We start from the raw sequence: 20,039 nt of genomic DNA on the forward strand, positions 1-20,039 counted from the left end.
AAACTTGGTCAGCATGCATAACTTATATGGCCACTGCTATTTTAATGCTAACCCTGAGTTTCTAACTTTTGTAATAAAAAGTTTTGTTTTACGTTACAGATTTGATTTAAATATGTGTTCAGTACAAGAATAGAAAAAGTTTTCAAAATAATAATAAAAACTTTATAATCACATCATGGATAATTTTTTTTTTTTTTAAATCTAATTGTTTTTTGGTACTGCTGTTTTCGTTTACCCAACTGTATGTATGTATGTAGCTGTGCAAATATGCATGGCAAAATATCGAATTGTTACCTTCTCGGGACAGTGTGCGCCCGGTCCAGGTTTGTTATGTTCATCATTCGGGTACTTGAATTTGCCGCGCATCGTAAACATGGGTGGCTTATATTTTATAACTGTGTACTCAGCATCGTAGGAACCGGGACCGGGAAGTAAGAGTGCGGGGGTTAGTCGTGGCTTTTGTCTACCGGCCATTGTGAAAGCCGGTGCCGAACGTATAGGACCTTCTTTGCTAATACCCAAGACGGTGGGGATTTTATAGACGTTAGGAGCTGTTCAAAAGAAAAATATTGATTTATTAATGTTACTTATAAACAGCAAAAAAGTATAAGTAATTGAGATGATGAGTAGAAATGCATATAATGACGTGGATGAATGGGTTAGTGGGCGCGCTAGAAAAGTAAAATTTTAAAGGGATTAACAACTGTTGAATAATTAAAGATTTGCCATACGAGTACTCGTAAACAATTTAACATGCAATTTTACCTTGTAATTTTTTCGTGTGTAGCACTCGCCTCTACAGCGTATTTGACTGCTGAAGTTCTTGAAGTTGTGGTTGTTGTGACAGTTGTGCCGTCCGGTTGAACTACTGTTTTGGTGACTGAACCAGCAGACTTGGACGCTGCCGCATCGGATTTCCCCTGTGCAGTGCGAAATTCCCTACCGTTATCTTGTACACCATTTGCAACTGTGCGCATTGTGGTAGTGGTGGTGATCAGTTTAGAACTTGCATTGCCCGAACTCGACTTAACAGCTTCTAAGCCATTCCTGAGTGTGCCGCTGGTGGTGTGCTGTGTGGTGCTGATAGCCGTGCTGTTTGCCTTAATGTCACTACCGTTGTGTTTTCGAATTTCTTTGCTCATTTTTTGCTCACCTTGCTCACCCATTACTCTCGTGGTTGTGGTGATTATCGATGTGGGTGTGTGGTCGAGATTATTGGCACAGACTTCGGTTACGGTAACCGTTGTTTTGGAATTTACATCATCATCGTTAAGTTTATTCTGATTTTGATTGGTGCGAACTACAGTGAAAATGTGTTAAATAAATAGGCTTTAGTGTATGCGTATGTGATAAACAAGATTTCTGAGAGTGAAATGTTCTTATGTACATATATGTATGTAAGTACATACTGTTATGCAGCTCTCTATTTGGTTAGGCTAAAATATATATGCATGCACTAGAGCTCTATATTTTGTGCACAAATGCACGGGCGAATGAGCAACGAGTACCCGCACACCTGTTCGATTTTTTCGCGCATGAGTTCGAGTATATCGAGGTTTTTGGAGTAATACGCGCTGTACTTGTCTTGATTACACCACACGAAAAAATTATATGGCCAAATACATTTCTTATATTTTATAAGTTTAGAGTTAACAATTTATGTTTTTAATATGTAAACTTTTAAGGATAAATGTTTTAAAAATCTACAGAAATAAGCACACATTACGCGAATCTTAAATTAATTATAAAGAAAAGTAAATTCTATATAACGAAGAAAGTATAAAAGCCAATGTTATTACATATATTTAAAATTTGGAGCTTAGTCAATTGCTGTGGATTTGATTATAACTTGTTGAATTCGTCGAGACATCGATTTGATTAAGTTTTTATAATACTGTGATAAATTTTAGACCATTCAACATTAGTCACACTTCTAAGGCTCTTAGCGCTTATAAAATCCATTTGTGAAAATCGATTGGGAAAGTATTCCCCATACATTTTCGATTAGGTTAAGGTCAGCGCTGCAGATAAACCATTCTAAAATAAAAATTTCGCTGTCAAAAACTCTTTTGTCGGTTTAGAAGCATGAACTGCTGTGTTGTCATGCTGAAAAACTCACTCTTCATTGAAATTATCATCAAAAAAAAAAAAGTACTTCCTCTAGAAGATCTATGTAGTTGACGCTATTAATTTTTGTGGATATGAAACATAAAGGCGTTTTGCCTTTGACACTAATGGCTGCTCAAACCATAACGAAACCCCCCCGAAATTACGAGGTGGATACTCGTGCCAATACTTTTGGGAACCATCTGGTCCGTCCAGATTGCATTTTTTTCATAGGAAAAAATTACTCTTTCTCATTCATTTTACTAAAATTGGTACTTTTTTAGCAAATGTCAAGCTGGCCTGTTTGAGTCGTGTGGTTAACTTAGGTTAAGGTACTCGTTTTACATATTCTAGACTAGAATCCGCTTGCAAATTTTGTTGCACACGACGGGTAGTAACTTCCAAATTAAGATTGCGTTCGATTTCAGCAGAGCTCTTTAATTTATTTATTTATAGCTAAACGTTTGATTTCCCGAACATCTCTAACGCCAAGTTATGGTGTTCTACAATTTCTCTTGGTACATCCGTACTTTTCTTTCAAATGGAAGTAATGCAAAACCACAGTTGTGCTTCTTTTTAATTTTGAAGCCGCCTCTCTCTCTTCATGCTAAAATTTGTCTCTGCTCTAATTCAGCCAAAGTTTTTCGTGCTGCATATTTGTTGTTACTAAACCAAAACAACCACATAAATATGAGAACGAGAAAAAGCGTAAAAGCTAAAAGCAAACGCTTTTGGTCTTATATATATTTATTTAGTTATGCACAGAACAAGAATTTGCGTGTTACTAAAATACCGGCAATGACTGCGGAATAACTTCCGTTATGAGATTTTGTTTTAAACATACAATCAAGGAAACGATATTGGGACATTTTTTCTATTATTGCTTTAGTAGATATCATCATAATTATCTTGGTTTTATAATTTTTTCGTGCGGTGAATTTTGACTTTTTGTAAGCCCTCTTTTTTAAGTTTTACAAATTATTATACGGCGGTAGCATCGTTGGAAAACTATAGAAATGCTGGCAAATAAAATTGAGAATTTTTCTTCAACTTCAGAAATTGTCTAAAAGCTCGAAAATTTTGAAGAAACATTTGAACCGAGGCAGTATAGAGCTACTCGCATTGCTCGCTATCCGGCTATTTAGAGCTTTAGTATGTATGTATGCGCAATGTAGTAGATATTATGAAAATCGTGCGAAAGAATCTAGGAAAATTTGGTGAAAAATTATGAAAAAAATGTGAATTGGGCATGTTGCATAAATACTTAAAATAATATATGCGCCTAAATATCGGCTTATGCCTACTTACCGGGACTTGCTAAACGCCGTTCACGTCTTTGTAAAATGCGATCTTCTACATAAGCACCCTTTGGAAGAGCTAAATATGCGACATATACAGACATGATGATGGAATGCCATTTCCATTTATAAATAAATACAAAGCAATAAAAAGGAAAACAATAAGAAAGCAAACACAACATAGAAACAGAATATTTTCATACGTTTATTTCCAAAGATATATACATATGTGTATATGTACAAGGTGGCGCAAAATGAATCTTCATGTTTTTGAATAACTTTTCTTACGATAAGGTGATTAATTTTGCGCCACTTTGTACATACTGCAAGCTTCCGCTAGACTCACCTGGCATGGGTGGAACTTTCAAACCAAACGTAAAAGCGGGTGAATTATCTAATTTATAGTTTTCAGGACGATAATGGCCAGGTGCTTTGAGAGCAATGAAAATTCAAATTGAAATACATAAAACAATACATAGTACACGCGAATATAGTAAAGGGTTTTCCAATAAGAGGTGTTGTTTTGGTAAAAGATCGATGGTTCCGTTGCTTGTGTGGCACGTAGCGCCGTCTTGTTGAAAATAAACTTTATCCAGATCAATACAATCCAATTCCGGCCATAAAATGTGTTAATCATCTCTCGATAGTGCAATCCATTTTCCGTAACTGTTGCTCCAGCTTCATTTTCGAAAAAGTAAGGTGCAATGACTCCGCCGGACCATAAACCGCACCAAACAGTCACACGTTGAGGAAAAGCCTCTCTTTTCAACAATAATTCTTGGATTTTCTGAGCCCTTGATCCGACAATTTTGCTTGTTGACGAAGCCACCGAGGTGGAAATGGGCCTCATCACTCAAGATGATTTTTCGATGGAATTCCGGATCATTTTCATGCATTTCAACGACCCAATCAGCAAAGACACGACTTTGTTGATGATCGGCTGGCTTGAGTTCTTCTGTTAACTGCGCTTTATAAGCCCTAAGACCCAAAACTTTATGCAAAATACGGTGTAACGACGTTTGTAGATTGCCTAATTCCAAAGAACGACAAGGAATGGACAAACCTGGGTTTTCTTCAACACTTTCGGCTACAACAGCAATTTTTTGGGCTGTTCTTGAACGACGTGCACTAATTTGTCTCAACAGTTCAAATTTTTTCACCAATTTCTGTATTGCGGTTCGACAAGGTGCTTCACGATGCCCCAAAAAGGTTCGAGTTTTACGAACCGTCTCTGCCAAATTTTCACAATTTTTATAGAGAATTTTAATAACTTCAATGCGTTGTTTAAGCGGATATCGTTCCATTTTTATTAATGGCGTAGTTTCTACTTGGAGGATGGTTCCATGTGTAGAAGTCCACGCAAGTGGGGAAAGTTACTGATCGCCATTCACTTGGGAATGGCCAGGACGATTCTTCTGCATATGGTTCAAGCAGCTCACAACGGCCGGGATTAGCTCACGTATCCTCTGGGTAGCTTCCGAACACCCGTTCGGGAGTGAGCTAAAGTGAGAAGGCGAAACATTCCAGGATAGCTGGTTGTGCGTTGGGTTTGGGACCCGCCACTTAAAAATCCCCCCCAATGAAAACTTTAAAAAAGCCTCGGATGAGACCTCCCTATACTGATGACGACCCCTGCAAACGAACTAAGGACTATGATTTGAGGGCATGCACCTGGAATGTCCGGTCCCTTAATGGGGAAGGTGTCTCTGCCCGGCTGGTTGATGTCCTCGTGAGAGTAAAGGCTGACATCACTGCCATCCAAGAGATGCGATGGACGGGGCAAGGAAAGAAAACCATAGGACCTTGCGACGTCTACTACAGCTGCCATGTAAAGGAGCGCAAATTCGGTGTCGGATTTGTTGTGGGAGAGAAACTTCGTCGCCAAGTACTGTCGTTCACTCCGGTGGACGAGCGTCTCGCAACAATCCGCATCAAAGCCCGTTTTTTTAACATATCGCTAATTTGCGCCCACGCCCCGACGGAAGAGAAGGACGATGCGACCAAAGATTCTTTCTATGAGCGCCTGGAACGTTCCTATGAGCGCTGCCCCCGCCACGACATAAAAATCGTGCATGGCGACTTCAACGCCAGGGTGGGCAAGGAGGGAATTTTTGGTCCCACAGTCGGAAAATTCAGCCTGCACAACGAAACTTCCGGTAACGGACAGAGGCTGATCGACTTCGCCGGGGCCCGAAACATGCTAGTCTGCAGCACCAGATTCCAGCATAAGAAAATTCACCAAGCCACCTGGCTGTCTCCTGATCGAAAAACACGAAACCAGATCGATCATGTTGTGATAGATGGAAGACACGCTTCTAGTGTATTAGATGTACGTACGATCCGAGGACCCAACATTGACTCGGATCATTACCTTGTTGCAGCCAAACTGCGCACACGCCTCTGTGCAGCAAAAAACGTGCATCTACCTACGCAAAGAATGTTCGACATCGAAAAGCTGCAATCACAACAGACAGCCAGAAGATTCGCCACTCGACTCTCACTCCTGCTCTCAGAGAGTACTGCCCAACAAACCGGCATCCACGAACAATGGAGCAACATTTCTCGTTCTCTACGTACCGCCGCCGAAGAAGAAATCGGATTCCGGCGAGCCCGAAAAAACAATTGGTACGACGAGGAATGTCATGCTGTCGCAGAAAGAAAGGATGCCGCCTATAGAGCCACGCTGCGATCGGGCGCAACGCGAGCCATGTGGGATCGCTACAGAGAGCTGAAAAAGGAAGAGAGACGTATTATCCGAAAGCAGAAACGAGAGGCCGAAATACGTGAGTGCGAAGAGCTTGAGATGCTGGCCAACAGGAACAACGCCCGAAAATTCGACCAGAAAGTTCGGCGGCTTACAGAAGGTTTTAAGACCGGGGCGTTTTCCTGTAACAACAAAGACGGCGAACTGGTGACTGACATACAGAGCAATCTTAAATTATGGAGGGAACACTTCTTGAACCTATTAAACAGTGACAGCTGCGCATGTCACCGAGAAAGTGAAGATCCCGATACCCCAATCGTTGACGACGGAATTGTCGTTCCACTACCCGATCATGACGAGGTGAGAATAGCGATAACGCGGCTAAAGAACAAAGCGGCGGGCGCCGACGGACTGCCGGGTGAGCTATTCAAACATGGCGGCGAGGAGCTGGTAAGGTGCATGCATCAGCTTCTATGCAAAATATGGTCGGATGAAAGCATGCCTGCCGATTGGAATTTAAGTGTGCTCTGCCCAATCCATAAGAAGGGCGATCCTGCAATTTGTGCCAATTACCGCGGGATTAGTCTTCTAAATATCGCCTATAAGGATCTAGCGAGCGTATTGTGTGAAAGGCTGAAGCCCACCGTCAACCAACTGATTGGACCTTATCAGTGTGGCTTTAAACCTGGAAAGTCTACCATCGACCAAATATTCTCAATACGCCAAATCTTGGAAAAGACCCATGAAAGGAGAATCGACACACACCATCTTTTCGTCGACTTCAAAGCTGCATTCGACAGTACGGAAAGGAGGCAAAGCGAATGGAGGCAAAGCGAATGGGTTTGGTGGTGAACGAGGACAAAACGAAGTACCTCCTGTCTTCAAACAAACAGTCGGCGCACTCGCGTATCGGCACCCACGTCACTGTTGACAGTTATAATTTTGAGGTTGTAAAAGACTTCGTGTATTTAGGAACCAGCATTAACACCGATAACAATGTCAGCCTTGAAATCCAACGTAGAATCTCTCTTGCCAACAAGTGCTACTTTGGACTAAGTAGGCAATTGAGTAGTAAAGTCCTCTCTCGACGAACAAAACTAACACTCTACAAGACTCTCATCATGCCCGTCCTAACGTATGGCGCAGAAGCTTGGACGATGACAACTCCGATGAAGCGACGCTTGGAGTGTTCGAGAGAAAGATTCTGCGTAAGATTTTTGGACCTTTGCACGTTGGCAACGGCGAATATCGTAGACGATGGAACGATGAGCTGTATGAGCTTTACGACGACATAGACATAGCGCAGCGAATAAAGATCCAGCGGCTTCGTTGGCTGGGTCATGTCGTCCGAATGGATACAAACGCTCCGGCTCTGAAAGTATTCGATGCGGTACCAGCTGGTGGTAGCAGAGGAAGAGGGCGGCCTCCTCTGCGTTGGAAAGATCAGGTGGAGAAGGACTTGGCTTCACTTGGTGTGTCCAACTGGCGCCGGTTAGCACGAGAAAGAAACGACTGGCGCGCTTTGCTAAACTCGGCCAAAATCGCGTAAGCGGTATAGCGCCAATTAAGAAGAAGAAGAAGTTTCTACTTGTCAAATATCAAAAAAGGACAGCTTCAAAACCGAAGTAGCGGGCTATTCAAAATAACACCTGTTATTGGAAAACCCTTTACTATGAAAGGCAGATAAAAGCTTATTTGTCAGTGAAAGAAAAAGTTGATGAATGCGACCAATAATTGAGGTGTAAGTGACTGTATTCACAATATTCGCAAAATTTATGGTATCACTCCCCTTATCAAATTTCCCATGCATAAATGTCCACGATTAAAATGATTTGTATGACATAAAAAAGTATTTTAAACTTACCTGGCGCATTCAAAGCAAGTCTGTCGTCCTTGGGTTTTAACCCAAAAGTAAAGGAGGGTGCATGTTCGAGGGTGTGCTTTTCTGGTTCATAAGCAGTGGGTGCTACGAAGACGAAAGGAATGCGTATGTGTATATGCATGTATGTATATGTGAACGTAAATAAGTATGTAACAAAAAATATACTATAAATCGGCCATGCATCCTCACTTGCCTCTGAACTCTTCGCCTACATGGTTATGGTTATGTATGCGTGGAATAGTTTAAGATTCAAAAGTGTACAATACATTCACACGTACAAATATATATACACGACTTCATACAACTATCTATAACTTATATTTACTCACAAATACTACACTTGACTGATCTGTGTACATAAATGCAGTTATCTAAATTATGCCTCTACGTACAACTACTTTTGTCTTACCTGGGGTCTCACTGACTATGTCACGAGTCACCTTTATGCCGAACGTGTACGCGGGTCCTCGATCCAAATTAATTTTCTCTAGCTGATATTGTCCTGGTGCTGGTGATTCGCTTCTTACGACTGTGTTTACCTTCATGCCAAAGGTGTACGCTGGCGAATAGTCAAGCTTACACTCCTCGGGCTTGTAATCGCATGGAGATGGAGTGTTGTCGACATGAGTCAAATACTTGCGACTGGTTATGGTAAAGGACGGTGTGTGATCTTGTCGAACCTTTTCGGGATAGTACTCGCCCGGAGCTGGTGTGTCATTACTTATTTTGGAATCGGGTTTTCCAGCCATAGTATACGCGGGAGTGTGATCAAGTCGCACATTCTCGGGACAATAAGCTCCTGGAGCCGGAGTGTAGTTATTGTATTTTGGATCATACTTCCCCCCAAAAGTGTAGGCCGGTGTATTATCCAATTTCACTTTCTCGGGACAGTAATCTCCAGGAGCGGGTGTGTCGTTACTTATTTTGGGCTCGTGTTTTCCGGCCATAGTATAGGCTGGAGTGTGATCCAGTCGCACATTCTCGGGACAATAAGCTCCTGGAGCTGGTGTGTCACTGGGCTTTTGTAAGTTATGTCGTCCACCCATGGAGTAGGCTGGAGTGTGATCCAGTCGAACTTTTTCGGGACAATAATCACCTGGTGCCGGAGTATTGTTATTGTATTTTGGATCATACTTCCCTCCGAAGGTGTAGGCCGGTGTGTTATCGAATTTCACTTTCTCGGGGCAGTAATCTCCAGGAGCGGGTGTGTTGTTACTTATTTTGGGATCGTGTTTTCCGGCCATAGTATAGGCTGGAGTGTGATCAAGTCGCACATTCTCGGGACAATAAGCTCCTGGAGCTGGTGTGTCACTGGGCTTTTGTAAGTCATGTCGTCCACCCATGGAGTAGGCAGGAGTGTGATCCAGTCGAACTTTTTCGGGACAATAATCACCTGGAGCCGGAGTGTTGTTATTGTATTTTGGATCATACTTCCCTCCAAAAGTGTAGGCCGGTGAATTATCCAATTTCACTTTCTCGGGACAGTAATCTCCAGGAGCGGGTGTGTCGTTACTTATTTTGGGCTCGTGTTTTCCGGCCATAGTATAGGCTGGAGTGTGATCCAGTCGCACATTCTCGGGACAATAAGCTCCTGGAGCTGGTGTGTCACTGGGCTTTTGTAAGTCATGTCGTCCACCCATGGAGTAGGCAGGAGTGTGATGCAGACGAACTTTTTCGGGACAATAATCACCTGGTGCCGGAGTATTGTTATTGTGTTTTGGATCATACTTCCCTCCGAAGGTGTAGGCCGGTGTATTATCCAATTTCACTTTCTCGGGACAGTAATCTCCAGGAGCGGGTGTGTTGTTACTTATTTTAGGATCGTGTTTTCCGGCCATCGTAAACGCTGGATTATGATCGAGTCGGACTTTTTCGGGATAATAATCACCTGGTGCCGGAGTATTTTCATTGTATTTTGGATCATACTTCCCTCCGAAGGTGTAGGCCGGTGTATTATCGAATTTCACTTTCTCGGGGCAATAATCTCCAGGAGCGGGTGTGTCTATACTTCTTTTGGGATCGTGTTTTCCAGCCATCGAAAACGCTGGGCTATGATCGAGTCGCACATTCTCGGGACAATAAGCTCCTGGAGCTGGAGTGTCACTGGGCTTTTGTAAGTTATGTCGTCCACCCATGGAGTAGGCTGGAGTGTGATCCAGTCGAACTTTTTCGGGACAATAATCACCTGGTGCCGGAGTATTGTTATTGTATTTTGGATCATACTTCCCTCCGAAGGTGTAGGCCGGTGTATTATCCAATTTCACTTTCTCGGGACAGTAATCTCCAGGAGCGGGTGTGTCGTTACTTATTTTAGGATCGTGTTTTCCGGCCATCGTAAACGCTGGATTATGATCGAGTCGGACTTTTTCGGGACAATAATCACCTGGTGCCGGAGTATTTTTATTGCATTTTGGATCATACTTCCCTCCGAAGGTGTAGGCTGGTGTATTATCCAATTTCACTTTCTCGGGACAGTAATCTCCAGGAGCGGGTGTGTTGTTACTTATTTTGGGATCGTGTTTTCCGGCCATCGTAAACGCTGGATTATGATCGAGTCGCACGTTCTCGGGACAATAAGCTCCTGGAGCGGGTGTATCACAGGGCTTTTGTAAGTCATGTCGTCCACCCATGGAGTAGGCAGGAGTGTGATCCAATCGAACTTTTTCGGGACAATAATCACCTGGTGCCGGAGTATTGTTATTGTATTTCGGATCATACTTCCCTCCGAAGGTGTAGGCCGGTGTATTATCCAATTTCACTTTCTCGGGACAGTAATCTCCAGGAGCGGGTGTGTCGTTACTTATTTTGGGCTCGTGTTTTCCGGCCATAGTATAGGCTGGAGTGTGATCCATTCGCACATTCTCGGGACAATAAGCTCCTGGAGCTGGTGTGTCACTGGGCTTTTGTAAGTTATGTCGTCCACCCATGGAGTAGGCTGGAGTGTGATCCAGACGAACTTTTTCGGGACAATAATCACCTGGTGCCGGAGTATTGTTATTGTATTTTGGATCATACTTCCCTCCGAAGGTGTAGGCCGGTGTATTATCCAATTTCACTTTCTCGGGGCAATAATCTCCAGGAGCGGGTGTGTCGTTACTTATTTTAGGATCGTTTTTTCCGGCCATAGTATACGCGGGAGTGTGATGAAGTCGCACTTTTTCGGGACAATAATCACCTGGTGCCGGAGTATTGTTATTGTATTTTGGATCATACTTCCCTCCGAAGGTGTAGGCCGGTGTATTATTCAATTTCACTTTCTCGGGACAGTAATCTCCAGGAGCGGGTGTGTTGTTACTTATTTTGGGATCGTGTTTTCCGGCCATCGTAAACGCTGGATTATGATCGAGTCGCACGTTCTCGGGACAATAAGCTCCTGGAGCGGGTGTATCACAGGGCTTTTGTAAGTCATGTCGTCCACCCATGGAGTAGGCAGGAGTGTGATCCAATCGAACTTTTTCGGGACAATAATCACCTGGTGCCGGAGTATTGTTATTGTATTTTGGATCATACTTCCCTCCGAAGGTGTAGGCCGGTGTATTATCCAATTTCACTTTCTCGGGGCAGTAATCTCCAGGAGCGGGTGTGTTGTTACTTATTTTGGGATCGTGTTTTCCAGCCATCGTAAACGCTGGATTATGATCGAGTCGCACATTCTCGGGACAATAAGCTCCTGGAGCTGGTGTATCACTGGGCTTTTGTAAGTCATGTCGTCCACCCATGGAGTAGGCAGGAGTGTGATCCAGTCGAACTTTTTCGGGACAATAATCACCTGGTGCCGGAGTGTTGTTATTGTATTTTGGATCATACTTCCCTCCGAAGGTGTAGGCCGGTGTATTATCCAATTTCACTTTCTCGGGACAGTAATCTCCAGGAGCGGGTGAGTTGTTACTTATTTGGGGATTGTGTTTTCCGGCCATAGTATAGGCTGGAGTGTGATCCAGTCGAACTTTTTCGGGACAATAATCACCTGGTGCAGGAGTATTGTTACTGTATTTTGGATCATACTTCCCTCCAAAGGTGTAGGCCGGTGTATTATCCAATTTCATTTTCTCGGGGCAATAATCTCCAGGAGCGGGTGTGTTGTTACTTATTTTGGGATTGTGTTTTCCGGCCATAGTATACGCGGGAGTGTGATCAAGTCGCACTTTTTCGGGACAATAATTCGCTGGACCTGGGGAGTCTTGTATTGAAATGATTCCATGCTTACCGCTTATTGTATACGAAGGTGTGCTATCTAATCGAATTTTTTCGGGACAATACGCCCCAGGGGCAGGGGTATCACTTTGAGCCACAGTTCTATGTCTACCACTTATTGTGTAAGCAGGAGCATGATCAAGACGAACATTTTCAGGGCAATATGCTCCCGGTGCCGGAGAATCGGTGGTTTTTTTAAGCTCATGTCTTCCCGCAATTGAGTATGCGGGGCTGTGGTCTAGGCGAACTTTTTCCGGTTGATACTCTCCAGGTGCTAATTTAAGTAAAAATTTTTAGACATTTGTTAAGTTAACGAAGCTGTGGGAAGGCACGCACGCACAAAGATACTATTAAATTACTAGTATAATCGAGTGAATGCAGACTATGCGATATTTGTTAACTAATAATTGATTATTTGATTTACGATGCAAATGGCAAAGCTGTTTAATTACTTTTGAAATATTAATTATGCAGAATTAGTTATACTCAATTCTACCACATATTTATTGCTTTCTAATATAATAATAGGACTATGAATAAGTTCGTGCGGGTTTTTTTCGAAATTTGAAACTTTATTGACGTAAAATGGTTACAAATTTAATATTCAAAATATTGTCCATCGCTTACTACTACTTTTTCCCATCTTTCTGGCAATTCACGGATTCCCTTTGTGAAAAATTCGGTCGGTTTTGCCGCAATCCACGAATCGATCCATTTTTTGACTTCATCGTAATTACGGAAGTGCTGGTCAGCCAGGCCATGTTGCATCGATCGGAAGAGATAGTAATCGGATGGCGCAAGGTCTGGACTATACAGCGGGTGGGGTAGGACATCCCATTTGAGCGTTTCTAAGTATGTTTTGACCACTTGTGCAACATGTGGCCGAGCATTGTCATGTTGCAAAATAACTTTGTCGTGTCTATCGGCGTATTGCGGCCGTTTTTCTCGCAGTGATCGGCTCAAACGCATCAATTGTCGTCGGTAGACATCCCCCGTAATCGTTTCATTCGGTTTCAGTAGCTCATAATACACAACACCCAGCTGGTCCCACCAGATACACAGCATAACCTTCAGGCCATGAATATTCTGCGCCGACGTCGATGTTGAAGCATGGCCAGGGTATCCATACGTTGCCCGACGTTTTGGATTGTCGTAATGGACCCACTTTTCATCGCCAGTCACAATTCGATGCAAAAAACCCTTTCTTTTGTGCCGTTGAAGCAGTTGTTCGCATGCCATAAAACGGCGTTCAACGTCTCTTGGCTTCAATTCATACGGCACCCAATGGCCTACCTTTCGGATCATTCCCATGGCTTTTAAACGTTTGGAAATGGTTGATTGATCAACTCCCAAAGTTTTTGCAACCTCTTCTTGCGTTTGAGCCGGATCTTGATCGAGCAATTCCTCCAATTCGGTATCCATGAACTTTGGCGGCGCACCCTCGCGTTCTTCGTCTTCCAAGCCAAAATCACCACTTTCAAAGCGTGCAAACCACTTCTGGCACGTTCGCTCAGATAGAGCATGCTCACCATAAACTTCCACCAAGATACGATGACTTTCGGCTGCTTTTTTCTTCATATTAAAATAATGAAGAAGAATTCCCCGCAAAAACACATTATTTGGCACGAAATTCGACATTTTCAAGTGTGGTAAAAATATTGTTGTTTACGCTTCAAATAAAAAACTTATACTGACGTTTGTGCCTTACGACAGTAGCTCTCCAATGAATGTTTGGAAATGTGGATCGATGGAATAATAATCAAGTTACGCCATCTGTTGTAAAACCGAAACGAACTTATTCATAGTCCTATTATTTTTTGTGCGTATTGCTGTGAATGAGTTACCTGGTGTCCCCTTATCGAAGTTGAGCTTCGTTCTTCTACCAAAAGTGTAGCTCGGTGATTTTTTTTTAATAAATGATACCTCAGGGCAGTAACTATTTGGAGCTATTTATACGGAGCATTGCATTGAGAAAATTTGGTTATTAGCCAGAATTGGAAAATAAATAAAAAAGTGTGAATTAAAACAGTTATAAGCGCGTGTCACGAATGTGAAGCTGTTCACAGAGATGTAGAGAAATAAATTTAATTTTGGGAGACATGCGAAAAATCATACGAACATTCAACTGCTTACTTGGACTACAATTACTTATATGTGTGTGTATGTATGTATGTACATTTTTACAAAAGTGCGTATCCTCTAACCATAACTAAAAACCAATTATTTGTATTCACTAAATATTTCTATTTCAGTATTTAATATCTGCTCCATTTTGAAATAATTTGTAAAACTCATATTTGCATGTACTTAAGTATCAGTTTTGTGTTAGTGACCCGCTCTATAGCCCTTCATTTGTAAGACAACATTCGAATGTAGGTCACTAACCAAGGGAGAGGGTCCTGGCTGCAACTCTTAGGATTGTAGGGACCTCACTATTTCACTCGCCTAATTTAAATGGTTTCAATTCTCAACAGGCTTATAAAAATCAATGGTTCGCGGTTGTAACTACTTTATAAGAGGTCATAGTGGACCATAGTGCTTTACATTAGCCGCAAAACGACGAAATTTCAATCGCTTGCGCCAATCTCTGCAATTCTCAGAGGAGAAGACCAGGTTTGCAATGGTTTTCGTGCAATCTGTGTGAAACAGGCTACCTCCTTCACCATAAAGTTCCCTGGATAACCTACAATGAACGCTCTAAGTCAACTGATTTGAGTTCTGTTTTTGTTTTTGTTGGGTTCCCACATCTGGGATTAACATTCCTACCAAAACTTTAGCGCCATTGCTTGATATTTCTAAAAATTATGCCGTCTACCTCTGCACATGTTTTAAATTTTTTACAACCTTAAGAATGGATTTGAATTTGCAAAAACGAGTTTGTGTCTTTGTGGTGCTCACGGTTTTTATGGACTATAACGGCATCGGCCACGAATTTTTGCCAGAATGTCAGACAGTTGTTATGGTCTATTATGTGGACGTGATGAGACGTTTATCTTAAGCAATTCGCCAAAAAAAAAAACAAAAAGAAAGGATTTGTGGGAAAACAACTCGTGGATTTTGCACCATAGTAACGCATCGTCGCACTATGCCATCATTATCAGTGAATTTTTACTCAAGAACGATACGAATACTATCCAATGGCCATCGAATTCAACAGATATGGTTCCCTGTGATTTTTTCCTGTTTCATCGAGTCAAAAAATTAGTACAAGGAACGTGGAACTTGTTTTAACAGCCGAAAGAAGTAATGGGCAAATCGAAAACGGCTCTGATGGCCATACCGAGTTCCAGAAGTTCCAGACATGTTTCGAGAACTGGATCAAATGCTGCCATAAGTGTGTTGCAGTTGATGTGGAGTACTTTGAAGGCGATAATATCACTTTTGAGGAATAAACTTTTATTTTGAATTTTTTGACTATATTCTGGGAATTGTTTGATCAAGGTGGTACCACCACTATTTCCTTGTTAGTGAAAACTGTCTCTCTATATTAAATATTTCATAAATAAATACAAAAATTCTATTTTTTTGCGAAAAAATTTATAAAATCTCATAATTAGAATTTACTAATATAAAAATTGGAAAAAAAAAATTAAAGAAATGGCTCCGGGTAGATACGGCATTTTACGCTCGGGTACATTTGGCAGGGTTGCACTGATGTAGACTGTGTTTCATATTATGTTACGTTTGTTTTGCTCTACGAAGTATTGGAGTCAATCTCAAAGCAAAATAAGCAAACCTTGTGTGCTTTTAGTTTGTTTATTGCCTGCATTAACCTTAGGCCCTTGGGAAGCCTAAGGTCAAAAAGAAATCAAAATAGAGATCTTCTATAGGATTGATTCCGTGCCTTTCGATAAAAAATTAAAAAAAATTGAACTTCTTATAAATTTGTATTAATTTGATTAGAATAGAAAAAGTACCAAAACTACTACAAAAACGCACTAAATGATATGATTACCTGAGCTTCCAACGTTGTTCTTAATTTTATTTACATATATACATACGAGTATGAACTCTGATTTTATGGCAAAAAACATTGTTCTAAGCAGCGCAATATTCGAAAATATGTGAAGTAAAATAAAGTATAATTTGGAAATTAGTACAAAAGTGGGCATTTAAAATACATTTTTCCAAGTATATTAACAATTTTCCTAATAATACCAACTAATACAAAATTCATTCGTACAACTACTGTTGCTAGATATGCATTACGATGCTCTAAGTATGCATATGCGTATGTAAGTATGTTTCCAATGTTTGTCATTAAGCAGTACGAAAATGTTAAGTTAAAGTTTCAAGTTTACGTGAGCTTTCTGCTCGATATCATAACAAACGAACCCTGTACAGAACGAAGAATTCTACAAAGAAAAAATCTACGAATTTACCTTTGTTTGTTATTGGCAAAGCTGCAATATAAGACCTCAGCCTACATTCTTGTTCGTGCAAGATTGTGCACGTAGTATGTTGAAATCGCAGAGTAACTCATTGTTAACCCATTGTTGAGCGCCACCAACTAAATTTCGATGCATTTCATTTATGGAGTTTGTTAGTATGAAGGAGGACTAAAAGTTATGAATGGTGCGATTGATTTCGATGAATGTTAATTTTAAATGACCTTAAGAACACACAAATGTTAAAAAGCTTAGTAGATATGAATTGTGTGCATGAGGAAACAAGTAAGAGCTAATTTTGGTAAGCCCATCCATTCATCCATCCATCCATCTACAGATTTGATAGTTACATTGTAATAACGAAACACTGCAATAACTCACCAGGTGTTAGGCTTGGCTTCTCCTTAGGCGGTTTTTGTCCAAATGAGTACTTTGGCGTTGCATCGATGATGGCTTTTGCACCACGGTCCACATCGTATTCCCCCGGTGCGGGTGTGGTGAAAACTATCTTATCTTTGGGACGGCTGCGCAAACTTGCAGCTGTTGGTGTAGCTTTGCCTTTCATGCCCAAGCCAGTGACGTCGTATTGTGCTGGTCCTGGTCCAATCGAATCGTAATTTCTGCGATGTTTTTGACCAAAAGAAAATGCTGGAGCGCCTGGTTTCTTTGAGTCAGGCACTTTTTTGCCTAGCATTGAAATTAAACATTTTTAACACACATATCGAACGACCTACATACATACAAATATTGGTTTTCACTATTCATTTCGAATTCATACCGACTAAAGTTGGTAATTGCACACACGCTGGTCCCGGACTAGAAATCTCCGCGGCAATTTTGCCGCCACGAAAATTCGGTACCCAAGGTAGTTGTATGATATTGCTACCCATGGCCAATTGTCGTCTTTGATATCCTGGTTCACAGGGCCCGAGCTTACTCCTTTCTGCTGCACTAATCTGATGAAAGATGAGAGACATTGATTTGGTTAGTGAAGGATAATAATAATAATAATACTTGATTTACATACATAAGTATCTATATATGTAGCTACCATTTTGCTTGTATTAAAAACTATTTACGAATATAAAATAATGATTTTTTTAAGTTTATCCAAAATTAGTGGAATGCCAAAGTGACACTGACAAATGGGAATTATGATGAAAATCATGGCAAGGTGCGAGACAGACAATCTATTCCAAAATGTACCATAAATTACATATGTATGTATGCACCGGGTGTTTTTTAAGAGGTTGAGAAATTAAAAGGATAGTCCAAAACAGAAATATTGTTGGAATTAATTGTTTTCTCATAAATTGGCATTTATTTTTTGTTATGAAATCCGGCATATGTCCGCCGCGACTACGAGTTCCATTGTCCATTTGATCAATTTAATTTTTGACTACTTTTTCTAATAAATCCGGCCGTATGGTGTCAATTGTGGCTTGAATATTGCAATGAACCGATTGTTAAGCCCGCTGTATGGCAAGTTACGCCGTCTTGTTGGAACCAAATGTTGTCGAGGTTTAGGTAATTCATTCTATACTAATAGTGTACGCCATTCACCCTAACGGCAGCTCCTTCCTCATTTTGAAAGAAATAAGGGCCGATGATGCCGCCAGAGTATACACCGCACGTAAAATGGATGAACTTCGCGAACAGATTTCATTTTTGAAAGTGAATTTCCACAATTTAGAGATGTTGTTCTAGCGTTAAGCGATTCATGTCTTGCCAAATGTTACTGAACAGAAATGTCAACACAGTTAGCCCTTCTCAGCTGTGAAACCATAGTTATCGATATGGGTAGTTCTTATGTAGCTAAAAAATACCCTCTCAGGAAGAGTTACGGCAAGACGAATATTTCTATTCAACCATTCAAAAATTCCAATTAATCCGTTGAGCCATTTATTGAAAAACAATGGACAAATTTTGTGACTTGAAGGAAGATATCCAAATGGGAAATGTTTACTTCTTCTTTATGTTTAGTTTGCGGAGGTGGAAGAGGTGTAACCCCTGAAACCACATAAAAGCTAAAGCCAAACTTAAAAAAAGTAGCTCTTCACCTATCCATCTATCGTACAAACGCTCCGGCTCTGAAAGTATTCGATGCGGTACCAGCTGGTGGTAGCAGAGGAAGAGGAAGGCCTCCTCCACGTTGGAAAGATTAGCTGGAGAAGGACTTGGCTTCTCTTGGAGAGCCCAACTGCGCGCTTTGTTAAACTCGACCAAAATGGTGTAAGCGGTTATCGCGAAAATCAAGAAGAAGAAGAACCCTTCCCCTGTGCGACCCTTAAGCATCCATTTGAAAATGAGACAGAACCCATCAAAGAATTTTTTTAATCCAAGATAGTTAATTTTAATTAATCAAATTGTCATTAATACATTTTTCAAAACGAACTCGCGTTTATTTCACACTTGCAAACAGTTAAATGAAATGTAAGCAATTGACCACAGCAAGCAGTTCGTCTTTGAAAACAGTGCCGCACAGCTTCAAGCTGACCGCTTGCGCAACGCCTTCATCTTCGTCTTCGTTTGCACTGTGATCACTTTCGTGTGTTTACTACTGCACTGCTTTTCGTAAAGAGTAATTTGCGAAGAGTTATTTTTTGGGGTCGAAATTAAATTTTGTGCTTTTATACATTTTTACTTCATTCATTCTCATTATCCATGAAGCAATAATTAAAGGTGATGTAAGTAGCCTAATTTTCACCCTATGTTAGCCATCTTGAAGCTACTTAATAAATCCGTGTTGTCCTCTTGGAAAAGCTACTTTTTATTTTAGAGCAAATTCTAAAGAAAAAGTACTCAAAAGCGTAGAAATTAAAACTTTTGCTGAAAAAGTTAGCAGGCAATACTGTTTTGCCTATTCCATTTTGCTTAGACTTTCGAATCTTTCAATTCTATTGAAAGTTCTGTGAAAATCAGTGTGAAAATTACATTGCATTAATTGCATTTGAAGTTTTGGGACTTTTGATAAATAGCTGCCACATTTAGGTACGTCTTTCGTTGCAGATTATCAATCTGATTTTTTGTTAATAACTGCTTAAAATTTATATACACAGGTGTGATTAGAGCTCGTTGCTGCCACCAATACTTTGCGTTTCATCAAAAAAAAAAAAAGAACCCAGTTTTAAATAACAGGCATTTATCCATGTAATCATGATTTCTGTGACAAAAAATAACACTGACACTTTGCATCTTTTGACCACAGAAACATATCTTTATCTAAGGGCGGATTAGTTAAACCAAGCACCGAGTTCTTGGACAAAATTAAAATGTTGGAATCAGCGTTTAACCAGTTCAACGGCAGGGAGCTTTACGGTGGGATATCATTTTTACAAAAATTGTTCACATTAAGTGAAAACGTGAGTTTACGCGATGATGTTAAACGATTTTTTTTTAATGCCGGATGCACTTTCGAATAAAGTATCTTAACCGGTGCAATAAACAAAAGAAGAGAACAATGGGCA

The 20,039-nt window shown here is 40.9% G+C and overlaps 1 protein-coding gene across 6 annotated transcripts in view; it reads right to left on the reverse strand.

Moving 5' to 3' along the window:
• Window positions 1-457: 457 nt before the first annotated feature.
• Window positions 458-20,039, reverse strand: part of LOC128865175 (uncharacterized) — a 37,811-nt gene continuing 18,229 nt past the window's right edge. Inside the window, exons 1-10 of one of the 6 annotated variants that reach the window (XM_054105244.1) lie at window positions 17,600-17,699; window positions 17,351-17,528; window positions 16,954-17,259; window positions 14,029-14,130; window positions 8,400-12,458; window positions 7,973-8,074; window positions 3,751-3,834; window positions 3,415-3,483; window positions 766-1,300; window positions 458-551 (exon numbers count right to left, since the gene is read on the reverse strand). In XM_054105244.1, the coding sequence (XP_053961219.1) occupies window positions 545-551; window positions 766-1,300; window positions 3,415-3,483; window positions 3,751-3,834; window positions 7,973-8,074; window positions 8,400-12,458; window positions 14,029-14,130; window positions 16,954-17,259; window positions 17,351-17,528; window positions 17,600-17,626 (5,469 nt within the window). In that variant the 5' untranslated portion in view covers window positions 17,627-17,699 and the 3' untranslated portion in view covers window positions 458-544. Of the gene's footprint in view, window positions 552-765; window positions 1,301-3,414; window positions 3,484-3,750; window positions 3,835-7,972; window positions 8,075-8,399; window positions 12,459-14,028; window positions 14,131-16,953; window positions 17,260-17,350; window positions 17,529-17,599; window positions 17,700-20,039 lie in introns of those variants that run through there. The other 5 variants (XM_054105247.1, XM_054105248.1, XM_054105245.1 and 2 more) reach the window with 5 other exon arrangements.

This window comes from Anastrepha ludens, chromosome 5 (assembly GCF_028408465.1).
Source record: "Anastrepha ludens isolate Willacy chromosome 5, idAnaLude1.1, whole genome shotgun sequence".
NCBI classification, from domain to species: domain Eukaryota; kingdom Metazoa; phylum Arthropoda; class Insecta; order Diptera; family Tephritidae; genus Anastrepha; species Anastrepha ludens.